At 42.6% G+C, this 20,602-nt stretch overlaps 1 protein-coding gene across 1 annotated transcript in view; it reads right to left on the bottom strand.

Annotated features, from left to right (window-relative positions):
* Positions 1 to 6,209: 6,209 nt before the first annotated feature.
* Positions 6,210 to 20,602, bottom strand: part of LOC112246944 — a 36,088-nt gene continuing 21,695 nt past the window's right edge. The window contains exons 2-3 of the mRNA XM_024415567.2: positions 15,682 to 15,747; positions 6,210 to 15,458 (exon numbers count right to left, since the gene is read on the bottom strand). Coding sequence (XP_024271335.1) covers positions 7,190 to 15,409 — 8,220 coding nt within the window. The 5' untranslated portion in view covers positions 15,410 to 15,458; positions 15,682 to 15,747 and the 3' untranslated portion in view covers positions 6,210 to 7,189. The remainder of the gene's footprint in view (positions 15,459 to 15,681; positions 15,748 to 20,602) is intronic.

Genomic DNA, 20,602 nt, shown 5'->3' with positions numbered 1-20,602 from the left:
TCAGATGGAAGAGATGTTCACCCGCCGCTCTACCCTCGGGTGGGTGGTGGAAGACTGCCCGGAAGCTCTCTGAGAAATCCTCGAAATGATCCAGCGCCGCATCTCCTTCTCCCCACAAGGCGTTGGCCCACTCCAAGGCTTTTTCAGAGAGGCACGAGACGAAGGCGAACACCTTCTCACAGCCCGAAGGAGCCTGGGTGGACGGTTGCCAGGAAGAGGTCGAGCTGCAAAAGGAAACCCTGGCAGAGTGCAGCCGTCCCGTCATTCTCCCGGGGAAGGGCGAGACGAATCCCACTGGGACCGGGTGAAGGGGGGGAGAGGAGTGGAGATCCCGGTTGTGCTGGTCGAGGAGCTGGAGGAACTCCCTGTCTCTCCCAGCGGTTCATGGTTTGAACAACGCGGTCCATGGCGGCGTCGAGATGGTGGAGCATCGCCGCGATCTCCTTGACGCGCTCCTCCACCCCTATTCCAGGGCACCTGCTCCTACTGACTCCCATATGTTTGGGATTCTGTAGCGGGGTGCGTAATTGGCGGCAGAGAAGTCAGGTGCAAGAGAGCAGAACTGGGTAATAACCGGAGATTTATTAAGCAAAACCAACGGCATCCAGAACAACAAGATAAATGGGCACAAGAATAACCTGCCGTGCGCTCACGGGGAACGTTCACAAGCACTACAATAAACAATCCCACGCAACAGAGGGTTAAATACACAACAAGTAAATGAGGGAATTGAAACCAGGTGTGGAAAAACAAGACAAAACAGATGTAAAATTAAAAGTGGATCCACGATGGCACGATGCATTTCAAGGCCTACCTTCAAACTCAGTGCCTCTTTGCTTGACATCATGGGAAAATCTAAATAAATCAGCCAAGACCTCAAAAAAAAATAGTAGACCTCCACAAGTCTGGTTCATCCTTGGGAGCAATTTCCAAATGCCTGAAGGTACCACGTTCATCTGTACAAACAATAGTACGCAAGTACAAACACCATGAGACCACGCAGCCGTCATACCGCTCAGGAAGGAGACACATCTGTCTCTTACAGATAAACGTACTTTGGTGCGAAAAGTGCAAATCAATCAAAAGAACAACAGCAAAGGACCTTGTGAAGATGCTGGAGAAAACAGGTACAAAAGTATCTATATCCACAGTAAAACGAGTCCTATAGCAACATAACCTGAAAGGCCATTCAGCAAGGAAGCCACTGCTCCAAAACCTCCATAAAAAAGCCAGACTACGGTTTGCAAACTGCACATGGGGACGAAGATCATACTTTTTGTAGAAATGTCCTCTGGTCTGATGAAACGAAAATAGAACTGTTTGGCCATATTGACCATCGTTACATTTGGAAGAAAAAGGGGAGGCTTGCAAGCCGAAGAACACCATCCCAACGGTGAAGCACGGGGGTGGCAGCATCATGTTGTGGGGGTGCTTTGCTGCAGGAGGGACTGGTGCACTTCACAAAATATATGACATCATGAGAAAGAAAATGATGTGGATATATTGAAGCAACATCTCAAGACATCAGTCAGGAAGTTAAAGCTTGGTCGCAAATGGATCTTCCAAATGGACAATGACCGCAAGCATACTTCCAAAGTTGTGGCAAAATGGCTTAAGCACAACAAAGTCAAGGTATTGGAGTGGCCATCACAAAGCCCTGACCTCAATCCCATAGAAAATGCGTGGGCAGAACTGAAAAAGCGTGTGCGAGCAAGGAGGCCTACAAACTTGACTCAGTTACACCAGCTCTGTCAGGAGAAATGGGCCAAAATTCACCCAACGTATTGTGGGAAGCCTGTGGAAGGCTACCCAAAATGTTTGACCCAGGTTAAACAATTTAAAGGCAATGCTACCAAATACTAATTGAGTGTATGTAAACTTCTGACCCACTGGGAATGATGAAATAAATAAAAGCTGAAATAAATAATTCTCTACTATTATTCTGACATTTCTCATTCTTAAAATAAAGTGGTGATCCTAACTGACCTAAGACAGGGAATGTTTACTCGGATTAAATGTCAGGAATGGTGAAAAACTGAGTTTAAATCTATTTGGCTAAGGTGTATGTAAACTTCCGACTTCAACTGTATGTAAATGAGATCTGTATTTCATTTTCAATAAACTGCCAAACATTTCTAAAAACATGTTTTCACTGTCATTATGGGTGAGAAAATGTATACATTTAACCCATTTTGAATTCAGGCTAGAGGTCGACCGATTATGATTTTTCAACACAGATACCCATTATTGGAGGACCAAAAAAGCCGATACCGATTAAATCGGCCGATCTAAGGTCTTCGAAAGCCACGTCAACAAACAGGTCACTGACCATCTCGAATCCCACCGTACCTTCTCCGCTGTGCAATCTGGTTTCCGAGCCGGTCACGGGTGCACCTCAGACACGCTCAAGGTACTAAACGATATCATAACCGCCATCGATAAAAGACAGTACTGTGCAGCCGTCTTCATCGACCTTGCCAAGGCTTTCGACTCTGTCAATCACCATATTCTTATCATGCAGACTCAGTAGCCTCGGTTTTTCGAATGACTGCCTTGCCTGGTTCACCAATTACTTTGCAGACAGAGTTCAGTGTGTCAAATCGGAGGGCATGCTGTTCGGTCCTCTGGCAGTCTCTATGGGGGTGCCACAGGGTTCAATCCTCGGGCCGACTCTTTTCTCTGTATATATCAATGATGTTGCTCTTGCTGCGGGCGATTCCCTGATCCACCTCTACGCAGACGACACCATTCTGTATACTTCCGGCCCGTCCTTGGACACTGTGCTATCTAACCTCCAAACGAGCTTCAATGCCATACAACACTCCTTCCGTGGCCTCCAACTGCTCTTAAACGCTAGTAAAACCAAATGCATGCTTTTCAACCGTTCGCTGCCTGCACCCGCACGCATGACCAGCATCACCACCCTGGATGGTTCCGACCTTGAATATGTGGACATCTATAAGTACCTAGGTGTCTGGCTAGACTGTAAACTCTCCTTCCAGACTCATATCAAACATCTCCAATCGAAAATCAAATCAAGAGTCGGCTTTCTATTCCGCAACAAAGCCTCCTTCACTCACGCCGCCAAACTTACCCTCGTAAAACTGACTATCCTACCGATCCTCGACTTCGGCGATGTCATCTACAAAATTGCTTCCAACACTCTACTCAGCAAACTGGATGCAGTTTATCACAGTGCCATCCGTTTTGTCACTAAAGCACCTTTTACCACCCACCACTGCGACTTGTATGCTCTAGTCGGCTGGCCCTCGCTACATATTCGTCGCCAGACCCACTGGCTCCAGGTCATCTACAAGTCCATGCTAGGTAAAGCTCCGCCTTATCTCAGTTCACTGGTCACGATGGCAACACCCACCCGTAGCACGCGCTCCAGCAGGTGTATCTCACTGATCATCCCTAAAGCCAACACCTCATTTGGCCGCCTTTGGTTCCAGTTCTCTGCTGCCTGTGACTGGAACAAATTGCAAACATCGCTGAAGTTGGAGACTTTTATCTCCCTCACCAACTTCAAACATCTGCTATCTGAGCAGCTAACCGATCGCTGCAGCTGTACATAGTCTATCGGTAAATAGCCCACCCATTTTTACCTACCTCATCCCCATACTGTTTTTATTTATTTACTTTTCTGCTCTTTTGCACACCAATATCTCTACCTGTACATGACCATCTGATCATTTATCACTCCAGTGTTAATCTGCAAAATTGTAATTATTCGCCTACCTCCTCATGCCTTTTGCACACAATGTATATCGACTCCCCCCCTTTTTTTCTTCTCTACTGTGTTATTGACTTGTTAATTGTTTACGCCATGTGTAACTCTGTGTTGTCTGTTCACACTGCTATGCTTTATCTTGGCCAGGTCGCAGTTGCAAATGAGAACTTGTTCTTAACTAGCCTACCTGGTTAAATAAAGGTGAAATAAAAATATATATATATTTGTAATAATAACAATTACAACAACACTGAATGAACACTTATTTTAACTTAATATAATACATCAATAAAATCAATTTAGCCTCAAGTAAATAATGAAACATGTTCAATTTGGTTTAAATAATGCAAAAACAAAGTGCTGGAGAAGAAAGTAAAAGTGCAACATGTGCTATGTAAGAAAGCTAACGTTTCAGTTCCTTGCTCAGAACATGAGAACATATGAAAGCTGGTGGTTCCTTTTAACACGAGTCTTCAATATTCCCAGGTAAGAAGTGTAGGTTGTAGTTATTATAGGACTATTTCCCTCTATACCATTTGTATTTCATTAACCTTTGATTATTGATGTTCTTATAGGCACTTTAGTATTGCCAGTGTAACATTACAGCTTCCGTCCCTCTCCTCGCTCCTCCCTGGGCTCGAACCAGCAACACAACGACCACAGCCACCATCGAAGCAGCGTTACCCATGCAGAGCAAGGTGAACAACTACTAGAAGGCTCAGAGCGAGTGACGTTTGAAACGCTATTAGCGCGTGCTAACTAGCTAGCCATTTCACTTCGGTTACACCAGCCTCATCTCGGGAGTTGATAGGCTTGAAGTCATAAACAGCGCAATGCTTAACGCACAACAAAGAGCTGCTGGCAAAACGAACGAAAGTGCTGTTTGAATGAATGTTTACACACCTGCTTCTGCCTACCACCGCTCAGTCAGATACTTATACTTGTATGCTCAGTCAGATTATATGCAACGCAGGACACGCTAGATAATATCTAGTAATATCATCAACCATGTGTAGTTAACTAGTGATTATGATTGTTTTTTTTATAAGATAAGTTTAATGCTAGCTAGCAACTTACCTCGGCTTACTGCATTCGCGTAACAGGCAGTCTCCTTGTGGAGTGCAACGAGAGAGGCAGGTCCTTATTGCGTTGGACTAGTTACCTGTAAGGTTGCAAGATTGGTTCCCCCAAGCTGACAAGGTAAATCTGTCATTCTGCCCCTGAACGAGGCAGTTAACCCACCGTTCCTAGGCCGTCATTGAAAATAAGAATGTGTTCTAAAATGACTTGCCTAGTTAAAAGGTATAAAAAAAAATATATATATTTTTTTTAAATCGGCGCCCAAAAATACAGATTTTCGATTGATATGAAAACTTGAAATCGGCCATTCCGATTAATCGGGCGACCTCTAATTCAGGTTGTAACAAAAAAATGTGGAATAAGTCAAGGAGTATAAATACTTTGAGGGCACTGTATCATTAATCCAAAAATGTATGTAGCAACTGCCAATTGCCCCATTAACTGTTTGAATATGTTACAAACACAACCTTTGTCACAATCACTGATTAGACAGATGGACAGAAAATCTACAGTGTGCAAAACATTAGGACCACCTGCTCTTTCCATGACAGACCAGCCAGGTGAAAGCTATGATCCCATATTGAGGTCACTTGTTAAATACACTTCCAATCAGTGTAGATGAAGGAGAGGAAACAGGTTAAAGGATTTTAAGCCCAGATACAATTGAGACATGGATTGTGCATGTGTGCCATTCAGAGGGTGAATGAGCAAGACAAAATATTTAAGTGCCATTGAACGGGGTATGGTAGGTTTGAGTGTGTCAAGAACTGCAATGCTGCCGAGTGTTTCCACTCAACAGTTTTCCGTGTGTATCACTTGGTCTCCCGAGTGGCGCAGCGGTCTAAGGCACTGCAGCTCAGTGCAAGAGGCATCACTATAGTACCTCCTTGATAGAATCCAGGCTGTATCACATCCGGCTATTATTGGGATTCCCATAGAAACATTGGCCAGCATCCCTGTGGAACGCTTTTGACACCTTGTAGTCCATGCCCTGACAAATTGAGGCTGTTCTGAGGGCAAGGGGGTGCAACGTAATATTAGAAAGGTGTTCCTTATCGTTTTGTATACTCAGTGTATGTATCATGGGCATGGCACAATTTGCCAGGTCACAATTGTAAATGACAACTTGTTCTCAACTTGCCTACCTGGTTAAATAAAGTTGAAATAAAAAATTGATTTTACCTGTTCAAATTTCCAAAAGATGTAGTGTAAAATCTAATTAAGTCAACCTAAAAATAAATATATATATATATATATAAAACCAATGCATGAGCAAACATTATTTTGCTTGTGACAACTACAGTTTCAAGATCCTCTTACTTTATAATCAAAAAGACAAATCATACACTCAGTTAAAAATAAAGTTATCAATAAGAATCCAACAGATGACCAGTTGACTGGTTTATTTTGTTTAATGTCTTTTGATTGAAACACCATTCATACAAAAGTAACACCCAATAAGGAAAAAAATGTCAACAAATGTTGCCCTTGAACTACTACATCCAAAACACATATTTAAGGCATTTGAATGAATGATAAACATTCTAACACAGGGAAAATGAATAGCTTACAACAACGGTCAATTTCATGTCAAATACTTAAATGGTTTACGATCATGTAATATTTACATAATATACAATGCTGTAGTTTTAGATTAGGAAAGTTTTCAGATGTTTAGAAGAGCTACATGGATCATACATGGCTAAAAGTATCCCACGTCATTATTAAAGTCTAAGTGATAATATCTTTAGAAGGTTAGGCAGAGTAATGGATTAGCAAGCAGAAGAAAAAAAAAGAGTAACTGGTCAATATGGATTCCTAAAACTGTCAATGACAGCCCATTCCACTTCTTCAGAGTCAGGAATTTATTCCATTGTCAAAAGCTTACATTTCACTTTGTGTAATGTGAACTGAAACTTTTATAATTGCATTCAGGGCACATAAGACATTTAAACAACTATATACAATTGAACATTGAGATTATTACAAATTAGTGCTCTATGGAAAGGTAATAGTATCAATGAACTGCAGTTCTGAACAGATATAAAATGTTAAAATAGGAGGAAATCTGTAAATATAATCTAAACCTTTCCACGAACCAGGTTGTAGGCCAAACATTTGAGAAGACATGGGGTAAAACACAGTTAAGCATCTTGTGAGCCAATCAAAAACTTTAAACGATTAAGATGGAAGTGTGAACATAAAATTGCTTGTTGACTGCAAACAGAACCAGAAAAAGAAAAATTCTATGACATTACTGAGTTCATTGGATAATTGAACACAATCAGTGAGGCAGGAGGTCTTTTCTATGTCCATTGTCAAGCTTGTCTTTTTACATTTAGTTAAGTGGGAGGTTTTTGAGGGTGGGAAAAATACTTATGGTCCAGCAGCATGAGACATTTGATGTTCCTCTAGAAGATGTGGGAAAGCAAACGCTTTGTCACACTCTGTGCATTCATATACAACTTGTCCAACATGACTTTCTTGATGCTGCCTGAGAAGAGACAGTCGACTGAATGATTTGTAGCACATGTCACAACGGTGGTCTCCTCCAGATTCCTGTTCGGTGTGCACTTTCATATGCAATGACAGGTCGTGTGCCGAGGTTAATGTTTTAGGGCAAACTGAGCACTTGTACTGGCTCTCACTGTCTGTGGCTTTGTATGTCGGGTGGGCTCGTTCAGTGCCAAACTTATGTTGTCTTCGCTCATGGTCTCTGAGATATCTCTTCAGAGCAAAGGTCTTTCCACAAGACTGGCACTTGAATGGCCGTTCATTGTGATGCTCTTTGTTTAGATGCTGCTGGAGACTACCGCGAGAAGAGAATCGCATTAAGCAGACAGTACAATTAAAGAAGTCCTCCCCAACATCCAGCGCTTCCTCCATTGACTGTCTATTAGACAGATGTGGGCGTTCATGGTCTATAACAGCATGTTGCCGACGTGCACAGTGGTGCTGGGGGAAATCACTGCCCAAGAAGCTCTGACCACACTCAGTGCACTCGTATTGTGTTGCAGCAGTCAGATGGCTCCGCTCATGTTCTTCAAGCTTGCTTTTGTTGGGAAATGTCAACTTGCAAACACTGCAAGCAAATGTGTTCTCTGAGTGTATTGAAAGGTGACTTGCCAATTCTATGGCATGAGCAAACCTGTGAGGGCAAATTGGGCATTTGTAAATTGTTCTCTTCTCTGAAACAGTTTCCCAAGCATTTGTCACTGAGCCTCCTTTCAGAGCTTCTGCTGCAGCCTCATCGTCACCGTGTTTATTTAAATGACTGACAAAATTGTGACGGTAGTTGAAACTCATGTGGCATTGATTGCACCGATACACGTATGATTGTGGTATTTGGTAGTGACTGAGCTCATGCTTATTTAAGTGAGACGCTTGCAAGAAATGCTTATTACATTCATGGCATGAATAAGGTCGCTCTCTGGCAGCCATGCACCCATGCTCAGACAGTTGTTCTGGTTCTTTGAAACGTTCATTACAAACCCCACAACGATATTGAAGGTGTTTCATTGTAGAGGAAGAGGCAGTAGGAGAGGGGGATGCAGTCCTCTCTGGTGGAACATCCTCTGTCTCAGTGTGGATTTTCCGGTGCTCTGCCCGACTCATCTTGCAGGAGAATGTGCGATCACATATATCACAAGGGAAATTGTCATCGCGGTGGGTGCCCATGTGCTCTGCCAGCTGCGAGGGCCCTGTGAAGCTGAGCGGGCACTTGGAGCAACGGTGTTGACGGCTCTTTCCATGAGTATGCTTGTGTTTGCGTAAGGCAAAGAGTGAGACAAAGCCTCTGCCACATATTTGACACTGATACTCAGACTTGTGGCTCCGAAGGTGCTGTTGCAGTTGCCCTGCCTGGAAAAAACATTTGCCACATTCTGCACACTCATGAGGTTTTTCACCGAGGTGACAGCGTTGGTGATCCTCAAGGCTTTCTGATGTGGTGAACGTTTTCCCACAGACATGGCAGGGGAAGTAGTCTGCAGAGTCAGAGTCATTGTCCTCATTAGCATCATTTTCATCTTCATCATTACTTGCATTACTTCCTCCATCCATATCAACGTCCATGTCAAATTTCTCTTGCACTGCAGTCTCCTTTTCCTTCACGTGGATAACAACATCCATGTTCTTCTGGGTTTGATGCTTCATCCTAATATGTTTAACAAGTGAACTTCTGATTGAATAGTTCTTGTTACAGACATGGCATGTATGAATTAGTTCTTTTGAATGAGCTTGGCTTTGATGGTTTTCTAAAGATTGACTAGTCCAAAACCTTTGTTGACACTCTTTGCAGACAAATGGTCTATTTGAGTCATGACAAGTTCTATGGATGTCAAGGTCAGAAGGGCAGGGAAAAGTCTGTGGACATTGTGGGCAAGAAAATATCTTCTCATTCCAGTGGCCTCTCATATGCCTTGCTAGGTCTGAAGGATTAGCAAACGTCTTACCACAAGGCTGGCAGAATTTCTTTTTTCTTTCTAGCTCCTCACGCCCATGGTCCTCTAAATGGCTGATGAGCAGAAGCCCATCTGTGAAACTTCTATCACACTCTGAGCACTGGTACTTGTTGCCTGGGACTTGTTGACCACTATGTCTTCTATCATGGGAAGATCTTCCTTTGCCTTGATTTCCAGAGGAATTCTGCAGTGTTAAATCCTTCAAGTCATCTTTGCAGGAGAAATTAGTCTGCAAAACCCCAGTGCCTGTTGTTTTGTAACCTTGGTTGAAGACTAGGACAGTCTCTTTAAGAGTAGGATCCAGCTCTGAGGTAATTACAGAGTCCGTGTTAACTTCTTCCTTCGTGACCTTTACAAGTCTACATTTCCTTACATGTTTCCGACATAGGTTTTTGTTCCAAAAGCCTTTATTGCATTTCTTGCAGTTGAATGGGTACTGTCCTAAATGTGTACGCATGTGTCTGGAAAATCCACCCTTATTTCCAAAGTGCAAGTTGCACTGTGGACATTTGATGGGTTTGCTCATATCGTTTGGATCACTGTCTTGATCAAGCATGAGATTGTTATCACTATTCTGCCAAGTGTCACCATATCCTTCATCCATAGGCTCCTCTTTTATGTTCACCATGCTAGACAACTGCTCCTGTAGAGGTGAAGCCTGATTTGTTGGAGTGTCTCTATGCGTGTTGAGAAAGTGTTGCTGGAGCTGTGAGAACAGCAGGAAGCGGGCACTGCAATTAGCACAGGAGAACCCTTTTGGGGGACTGCGAGTAGTGGACTCAGTTCGACTACGGGCAGGTGATTTACACTTGACAACACATGTCAGTTGATGGTTCTCGAGTTCGTCTTGCGAAAATACGTTGCCACATCTGTCACAAAGCACTCTGTCAAGAGGTTCCCCTTTGCACCTGTTCAAATGGCGCTGCAGGTAGTCCCTACGGATAAATCTTTCACCACAATTAGAACATCCAAAAGGTTTCTCCCCTGTATGCAAGCGGGTGTGCACCCTCAATTGCTCACCACTTTTGAAAAGGCGAGGGCAAAAGGTACATTTGAATTTGCGTTTGTCTTTATATTGCAGCTGGATCCTCTGTAGAAGTCGGTTTGTCTCTCTAGATGGTGGGCTTGTAACATTTAGCTTTTCTGAAAGCTTTGTTTTTGCGTAAAATCTTTGACATGCACCAATGTTTATATGTCTCTTAAGTGATTTTTCATGAGTAAATGAACTGACGGTTCTTATAGCATGTGACATGGCAATATGTCGGGACATAATGCTGTGAGAGGGGAAGATCTTTGAACATATGCTGCAGTCAAACCCTTGTTGCTTTCCTGAATCGGTAATGTTCAGGTTATTTTGCCAGCCCCTTCCAACATCTGCAAGACTAATTTTGGCAATGCGAACCTCTAAACGTTGTCTTTTCCCTTTGCAGCGACTCTGGTGCAGTTTTAGATGATCATGTCTGGAGAAACAGCTGTCACAGGCCTTACAGCGATATGGCTTTACCTCTGTGTGCGTTAGGATGTGCCGCCTTAAGTTTCGGGATTTCATGAAGATTTTTGTGCAGATATTGCACTTATATTCACCAAGGCTGGCGCTTGGTGGCTTTTGTCTGTTAACACCATCACAGAAAGCTTCATGCTGTAAGCATCGTGATTGGATTCCATAGCTGTGACCACAGTGCATGCATGGATATGATTTTTCTCCAGTGTGTGACCCAATATGTCTCAGGAGAAAACTTCTGTACTTGAACTTGCTTGGACAGTGGGGGCATTTGTGCTGCAACTTGTCCCTGCTACTGGTCCTAATTTCTATGGTGTTTTTTTGCAAGGGCTTGGCAGAGTTGCAAGTCTTCTCATGGAAATTCCGATTATCACTCCTTGTAAAGTACTTTCCACAATTCCTGCAAGGATGCATGTTTGAGTTGCCAGAATTGCTGGTGTTTTTTTGCAAGGGCTTTACAGAGTTGCAAATCCTCTCATGGACATCTCGATTATAATCTCTTGAAAACTTCCTCCCACAATTCCTACAAGGATGCCAGACAGTGCTCACTGGCTCTATAGATTTTATGTTTGAGCCATTGCAAAGTCTTTCATGTAACTTGCGCCTTTGTCTGTAACATTTACCACATTTTGGACAGGGGGTTACTGTATTTTGCATGTGGCCATTGTGGTGCAGTAATAAACGGGGCAATTTTTCAAATTCCCGAGGACAGTATGAACATTTGTATACTTTCCTTATTCTTGTCACCAAAGATTTTGATGAGACATCTTCACTTTCTTTGATAGTGGGCAGTTCTTGTTTGCTTTGTGGACCTGGACACTTTTCTTGGTGCAACTGGAGATATTCTTTTCGACGAAAAGATTCTCCACAACTCTGACAAGAAAATGGTTTCTCCCCTGTATGAATGCGTATATGACGCACCAAAGATGTGCGGGAAGAGAAGAGGCGTTTACAAAACGGACACTGACTTGAAGAGGACTCCGATACATGGTTTAGGCAGTGACTACTCAGTTCTGTGCCACTGTGAAAGACCTCTGGGCATATGGGGCACCCCAGCTTTTCTCCCTCTTCCTGCTCTTTGACTGGTGGCAAGGACCCAAGCAGCTCATGTTTTGAGGGGTGCCTCTGTTTTTTCTCTTTGAGTGGCTGCTCTTGCTGAAGTTTGTGATGTGATGCCATATGTCGAAGAAGATACACTGGGTACTGGAACTGCGATGGGCAGTCTGGGCACTGAAGCATGCCCTTTTTGATGTGAGATTGCCTGTGTTGAATCAAGTCCCCAATGGTAGGAAGTATCTTCTTGCAAACAGTACACTGTATCCTTCGCTGGTGCACTTTTTTGTGAGCAACAAGATGGATTTCTTTCCCAAAACGTTTTCCACATTCCAGGCAGCGATATGGTTTGTCACCCATGTGCATACTACAGATGTGTTTCTTCAGGGAATATGAAGTGTTGAACCATTTTCCACAGAAGAGACAGGAAAAGGGCTGGCTGCTGACTTCACTGGAGAGTGGACCGTCTTTGGGCTCCTCAATACTAGCCTTGGACTTGTTAGAAATTGGAATTATGTTTGAATACCTGAACTTGATCTTTTTTCCAGTGTTTTCAAACAACTTATGTTTCCTCATGTGTCTGTACTTTCCAGAAGAATGAGCAAAAACGGCCGGACAGTAGTTGCATTTGAGACCCGGCTCATTTTGATTCAGCGCTGTTTTCAGTGGCGGCTTTTGTGTTTCTTTCTGGGCCATGTTTTCCTGCCGTTCAGCTTTGGTCCTTGAAGTCTCATTGTGTATATATTCCTTGAGGCACACCAGTCTTATGTGTCTATGTCGGTTAGAAGCATTAGTAAAGGTGGTGGTGCAGAAGGGGCATCGAAATTTCATGTCAACTTTCCCTGAGATTCCCTGTGTAAAGTCTTTAATGCACTGCTCACGCAAATGGTGGGACCGGTTGTAGGAATATTTGAAAAGGCGTGGGCAAAGAGGGCACTTGAATTTCTCATTCATCTCAGCTCCTTTGCATCTTTTCTTGTGCCTGCTAAAATTGCTTGAATAATTGAATGTCATCAGGCATTTCTGACACTTATATGACCTGTATGTGTTCTGACACTTAGGCCGAACCTTATATGACCTGGTTTTTGTATGGTGTACATTGTATCCATGCTTGTAGAGTTTTGCACTGCTTGCAAAGCTTTTCCCACAAAGACGACAAACATGCTCCTTGCAAATGTCCACTAGTTTCACAAAACAATCTGGAAGATTGGCATATGGGCTGTTTGGTGGGAGGACATATGGATGTACAGTTCCCTTTTTGTAAATGCTGATACGTGGGGTTGTTTGAATCTGTTTAACAGGAACTTGTGAACTTCGACGCTGGCATTTCTTTTCACGTAAATGTCTGTTCAGACTACGACATTGTGAAAAGTTACAGCCACACCTATGACACTTGTGTTCAGTTCTACCCGAGTGCCTCTGCACATGCTTGTTGTAATCACAGAGTCTGTAAAATGTATGTGTGCAGTATCTACATTTGTGAAAAGCATGCCCGGTTGATTTTCTCTTCTGGGGTTTCATATTAGAAGAGAGTTGTGCATTTTCATCAATAATACCACACTGATGTTTCTTGGCTAGTGAATCACATGTCATGTAAGTACCACAGGTCTGACAGAAATTTAATTTGTTCTCAGAGTGGTTACAATGGTGATGCTCAATTAGATGGTCTATACTTTGTGTAGCCTGTTGGCATGCTGCACACTGATAAGCCCCACCTGTGTCATTTTTTAGTTCAGAGTTCCTGAGCAGTACAATAGGGTGCATGCATTTCCTCATATACAGTGAGGATTTCAACTGAGCTGCTTGGTCCTCAAAATCCCTCTCGTCTTCAATGTTATCAATAGTTGAATCTCCTCCCCCCTGGTTCAACTCAGTTGAATCAATACACCCGGTCTCCCCCCTTTCCTGATTACCCTCGGTGTCACTCATACAATCTTCTCTTGACAATGGTTCACCGTAGCATTCACTTAGCACTGGGGGTTCTTGCTCATCATCTGCTGTGAATACTTTATGAAATGTCTTTCTTGTGTTTTCAAGACCAGCTCTCACAAGGTCTGGTGGCTCGATATGGCGCATTAGGTTCTGTTGGGATGCCTGGTCCTCTTCCAAACAAGACGATACATTTGACTCATCGATAGGTCTTAGCCACTCATTTTCAATACAGGACTTCTGTTCAATTCCAAAGTTGTTCAGACCTAAACAACGCTCCAAAAAATCAAAGCTACTGTGATCCTCTTTCCTTCCACTTCCACGAATGGAATCACTTGCACTTTCCTCATAGGTTGAGTTTGTACTTTGAGTGCCACTACCAACAATCTCTTGAAATCTAGTTTTCAGCGATTGATTTTCAGGGAATTCCAAACAAGACTCAAACGTTTGATTGCTACCCCCTAGGCCTAATCCACAAATGACAGAGGAACTTTTGCCATTTTCTTGACCAGCAACCTTTAAAGAGTCATTATCATTAACTGAATCCTGATATTCAAAGGCACAGGTATTATCATTCAGCTTGTGAGCAGAATCTTGAGCATTGGATGCATCGATACCCTGCGAGTCCATAGTTCCTTGGGATAATGAATGCTCTTCCTCTTTAAAGCTCTCGCGAACAATGGTTCCTTCATTTTGGCCCTCTAGGCTACTGACATTTGAGTACCGATCCTCTTCCTCCATGCATCCCTCTTCCGCATTCTGTGCTTCATCATCCAGTTCCTCTTTTCTCTCATTCACTGAGGCAGTCAAACTTTTTTCGCCACCTGAGGGAGAGTCTGTGTGTTGATCATCTTGCTCCATGCAAGTCTCATCTTTCTCATGTGCTTCTCCATCCAGATGATCCTTTTCTCCCTCGTCCTCTGAAACAGATAGGCTTTCTGGAGCACCGGAGGTCTCTGAGTATTTATTCTCTTGCATCATGAATGTCTCCTTTTCCTTTTCTGGTCGTTTATCTTGAACCTCCTCTACCTCACTCTCTGTTGTAGACATGCTTTCTGGGGAACCTGTGTTGGTCTTTGGGCTCTTCCATGCACATTCATTTTCCTTCTCGTCATCTGCAACCAGTGGAGAATCATTTGAACCATGTTTTAACATTTCACAAGAAGGCCCTTTCCTGTCAACATTGGACTCTGAGCAGCTACTAACATCTGAGTAGTCCACTGGAATGGAAGGGTTCAATAAGTCACATTCTTGTTTAAGATCATGGGGGTTTAGGTCTGCACCTGAAGTTGAGAGGCAATTACTTGAACTGGCTGCTCTAGCTGAGGCAAAGAGGCTGTTGCTTGTGTGATTAAACTGACCTTCATGATGTACTGGTTGACCCTCATCTTGCCAAACGACGTCATCATAGTATTTATGTTGTACAAAATCAGAACTAGTATTGGAATTTGAGAAAAAGTTTGAACTCAAGTTCAAGTCTGAGGAAATGTTTTCCGGTGAAACCACGGTGTTGGAAAGGTCATTATGTTCAATGAGGCTTTCAAGGTGGTGCGCCAAACTATCTTCAGAATCCAAAGGCACATTCAAAGTCCTTGAATCCGCCGACAATGGCGGAAGGTTCCGAAAACAAGTGTTAAATCCTTGAGCCATGCTCGACCTCCACAGGTGACCTGGGAACACTGTTTTCCAAAACCCAATCCTGAAAAGAGAATACATATACATGACAGATATTGAATATCGCACACACTGATACCACATACAGTTCATTAAAATACCTTGGAAGAAGTGGGTATTGGTGATCAAATGTTAGCTGTACAAGGAGAGTACACCATATCAAGATTAAGGCAAATGTCTACATTCGTTAGGCTACATTTCTTGTCACGTTTGTCTCTGCATGCAAAACAATTGGACCAAATACTCACCACCTGCTTTAGCATGTGTGTATGGGGTCCAGGTTGATGTGGGTAAGGCTACATTTACCCATGAAGCTAGAAAATAAAACAGAAAAGGTAATCAAAATTGGTCTTCAAACTTTGTTGATAGAAAGTAACACCAAGTCAGGACGTCATTACATATAACCATTTCTGAACGGGCCAATGTCATTGGAACAGAGCTTGCAGAGGTTCATGAGTCGAAATACAAAAGGATTTCAAATTCACAAACTCCTCTGGCTCAGTATAGGCACGGTTTATTTTCCCCACAGTTTGCAGATATTTTCCTTGGTGGAGGTAGGGTAGTCAATTTAGAAGCATTTGTGGAGCCCTGTACCCAAGCTGTACTTTGCCGGCCTGATTATGCATCCACCATAGTTGTTGGAACTGTGCTGGAAAGGACAATGTGAAAAGAAAATATCTAAGCCAGCAAAGTACAATCTTGGTTGGCACGGTAGAGAAAGGGGTATTAGGCTACACCGTCATAGTCTTTACTAGAGAGATCTACCAGCTAAGAGCAATAATAAGATGGCAATGTCCAGAAACAACCCAAAAGCTACAGTTTCAGTCGGAAAGTATTCAGACCTCTTCTCCGTTTCCACATTTTGTCACGTTACAGCCTTATTCTATAATGGATTAAATCACCCCACCCCCCCTTTAAATCTACACACAATACCCCATAATGACAAAACAAAAACAGGTTGTCATTTTTTAAATGTATAAAAAATAAACAGAAATACCCTATTTACAGAAGTATTCAGACCCTTTCCTATGAGACACAAAATTGAGCTCAGGTGCATCCTGTTTCCATTGAATATCCTTGAGATGTTTCTACAACTTGGAGTACACCTGTGGTAATTCAATTAATTGGACATAATTTGGTAAGGCACACACCTGTCAATATTAGGTCCTACAGTTGACAGTGCATGTCAGAGCAAAACCAAGCCATGAGGTCAAAGGAATTGTCCATAGGGCTCCAAGACAGGATTGTATCAAGGCACAGCATTTAAGGGCCCCGAGAAAATAATTGAAGAATGGCGCTGGAAAAGGTGGCTGACGTTTTACGGTCCCCTAACCAAATTGTACTACTGTGTGGTTTCTTTTACGTTATTTGTAACTTATTTTGTACAAAATGTTTCTGCCACTGTCTCTAATGAACAAAAAGAGTTCCCAGATATCAGGACAGCGATTACTCAACCCATACTGGAAGAGTTTTTCTTTAACCTCTCTTGGGTAGGGGGCAGTATTTTCACGTCCGGATGAAACGCGTGTCCAAAGAAACTGCCTGTTACTCAGGCCCAGAAGCTAGGTTATGCATATAATTGGATAGAAAACACTCTAAAGTACCTAAAACTGTTAAAATTATGTCTGTGAGTATAACAGAACTGATGTCAGGTGAAACCCCGAGGACAAACCATCCCCCAAATAAATGTTCAGCCTACCACTTTTTTCAATGGCGGTCACTTTTATTACAAGGCAAAATCCTCCCAGATTGTTGACATCTAGTGGAAGCTCTAGGAACTGCAGTCTTTAGAAAGAGTTTCATGCTGGTTTTTGGAAAAATTAGCCAGAAATTGTAGTTTTTCTAGGTGGCTCCCATTTTGGCAGTAGTGTTTCCAAGCGCGTGGAAGAGAGCGCAGCGTGCATTCTTTGGCATTTTTCTCCAGTAAAGACTATAACGATTCTCTGTCTTAAATGTTGTTTATTTATGTATTAGGGTACCTAATGTTTGATTATAAACGTTGTTTGACTTGTTTGGAAAAGTTTATTAGTAATGTTTGGGATTAATTTTGTATGCATTTTGAAGGAGGCAAACAGTGGATTATTGACTGAAGTGCACCAGCTAAACTGAGTTATGGATATAAAGAAGGACATTATCGAAAAAAAATGACCATTTGTGATGTATCTGGGACCTTTTGGAGTGCCAACAGAAGAAGATCAAAGGTAAAGCATTTATTATATCACTATTTCTGACTTTTGTGGCGCACCTGCCTGGTTGAAATATGTTTTTCATGCTTTTGTATGCGGGGACCGCTGTCCTCAAATAATCTCATCGTGTGCTTTTGCCGTAAAGCCTCTTTTGAAATCTGACACAGCGTATTGTAATGTATTATAATTGTGATTTTATGAAAGTTAAATATTTATAATTCTGGAGTTTGAATTTCGCGCTCTGCAATTTCACCGGATAAGAAGTTAGTTACCCATCTCTAGGGTAGGGGGCAGCATTTGGAATTTTGGATGAAACACGTGTCCAAAGTAAACTGCCTGTTACTCAGGCCCAGAAGCTAGGTTATGCATATAATTGGATAGAAAACACTCTAAAGTACCTAAAACTGTTAAAATAATGTCTGAGTATAACAGAACTGATTTGGCAGGTGAAAACCCAAGAAAAATCCATTCAGGAAGTAGTTTTTTTGTCATTGGTTTTGTAGTTTTCTATTCAATGCCATTACAGTATCCATTGACTTAGGACTCAAATTGCAGTTCCTATGCTTTCCACTAGATGTCAATAGTCTTTAGAAATTGTTTCAGGCTTGTATTCTAAAAAATGAGCGAGTAAGAGCAGTCTGAATGAGTGCACCCTGCCGTGTCAGAGCTTTTTCATGCACGTGACCGAGAGAGTGCCTTTCTTGTTTACCTTTTATATTGTCAACGTTATTGTCCGGTTGAAATATTATCGATTATTTAGGCTAAAAACAACCTGAGGATTGAATATAAACATCTTTTGACATGTTTCTATAAACTTTACGGATACAATTTGGATTTGTCGTCTGCCTGTTGTGACTGCGTTTGAGCCTGTGGATTACTTTAGAAAATGCGAACAAAACAGAGATTTTCGGATATAAAGAGACTTTATTGAACAAAAGGAACATTTATTGAATAAATGAATGTCTTCTGAGTGCAACCATATGAAGATCAAAGGTAAGTGATTTAATTTTCTCTATTTCTGACTTGTGTAACTCTTCTACTTGGCTGGTTACTGTTTGTAATGGTTGTCTTCTGGGCTATGTTCTCAAATAATTGTAAGGTATGCTTTCGCCGTAAAGCATTTTTGAAATCTGACACAGTGGTTGGATTCAAAAGAAGTTAATGTAAAATAGTTGTATCTTTTCTGAATTTTTATAATGAGTATTTCTGCATTTGAATTTGACGCTCTGCAATCTCACTGGAAGTTGGCCTGGTGGGATGCTAGCGTCCCACATACCCTACAGGGGCTAACGAGTTGGACGTGAAGGATTTACTTCAGATGCCCGACAAGGCCCTTATCCCCATCATTCGCAGGAGAAAGATATATCGGGGAAGCAGGTCTGGGTGCCTTGTAATGATCCGACGGCGACTGAGTAATCTGCCTTTACCTCCATTCCTATTAGCCAACATACAATCATTGGATAATAGAATAGACAAACTACGATCACGTATATCCTACCAACGGGACATTAAAAACTGTTTCACCGACTCGTAGCTGAACGACGACATGAATAACATACAGCTGCCGGGTTTTACGCTTTTTCGGCAGGATAGAACAGCTGCCTCTGGAAAGACAAGGGGTGGCCGTCTGTGTATTTGTAAACAACAGCTGGTAGACAAATTCTAAGGAAGTCTCAAGGTTTTGATCGCGCAAAGTAGAGTATCTTATGATGAGCTGTAGACCACACTATTTACCAAGAGTGTTTCATCTATATTCTTTGTAGCTGTCCATTTACCACAACAAACCGATGCTGGGACTAGGACCGCACTAAATGAGCTGTACACCACCATAAGCAAACAGGAAAACACTCATCGAGGCGAGGCGTAAGTCCTAGTGGCCGGGGACTTTTAATGCAGGCAAACTCAAATCTGTTTTACCTCATTTCTCCCAGCATGTTAAATGTGCAACCAGAGGAAAAAGAAAACTGTAGACCACCTTTACTCCACACACAAAGCTCTCCCTCACCCTCCATTTGGCAAATCTGACCATAATTCTATGCTCCTGATTTCTGCTTACAAGCTAAATCTAAAGCAGGAAGCACCGTGACTCAGTCAATAAGAAAGTGGTCAGATGAAGCAGATGCTAAGCTACAGGTCTGTTTTGCTAGCACAGACTGGAATCTGTTCCGGGATTTTTTCGATGGCATTGAGGAGTACACCACATCAGTCATTGGCTTCAACAATAAGTGCATCGATGACGTCGTCCCCACAGTGACCGTACGTACATAACCCAACAAGAAGCCATGGATTTACAGGCAACATCCGCACTGAGCTAAACGGTAGAGCTGCCACTTTCAAGGAGCGGGACTCTAATCTGGGAAGCTTATAAGAAATCCCGCTATGACCTCCTACGAACCATCAAACAGGCAAAACGTCAATACATGACTAAGATTGAATCGTACTACACCGGCTCCGATGCTCGTCGGCAGGGCTTGCAAACGATTACAGACTACAAATGGAAACACAGCTGCGAGCTGCCCAGTGACACAAGCTTACCAGATGAGCTAAATTACCTAAATGCTCGCTTCGCGGAAAGTAACACTGAAACATGCATGAAAGCATGAGCTGTTCCGGACGACTGTGTGAGTAAGACCTTTAAAACTGGTCAACATTCACCAAGCTGCAGGGCCAGATGGATTACCAGGATGTGTACTTGGAGCATTCGTGGACCAACTGGCCAATGTCTTCATTGATATTTTCAACCTGTCGCTGACAGTCTAATACCAACATGTTTGAAGCAGACCACCATAGTCCCTGTGCCCATGAACACGAAGTTAATCTGCCTAAACTACCGACCCGTAGCACTCACATCTGTAGACGTGAAGTGCCTTGACAGGCTGGTCATGGCTCATATCAACACCAATTAATATTGATGGTTGTACAGTGGTCTCAAATAAAACTGAAGGACATCTGCGTTACTCTGGACCCTAAACTCTCTTTTGAC

This window comes from Oncorhynchus tshawytscha, linkage group LG23 (genome assembly GCF_018296145.1).
Source record: "Oncorhynchus tshawytscha isolate Ot180627B linkage group LG23, Otsh_v2.0, whole genome shotgun sequence".
Classification (NCBI taxonomy): Eukaryota; Metazoa; Chordata; class Actinopteri; order Salmoniformes; family Salmonidae; genus Oncorhynchus; species Oncorhynchus tshawytscha.
Note: the sequence above shows the minus strand (reverse complement) of the source record. Positions and strands in the feature narration are given on the sequence as shown.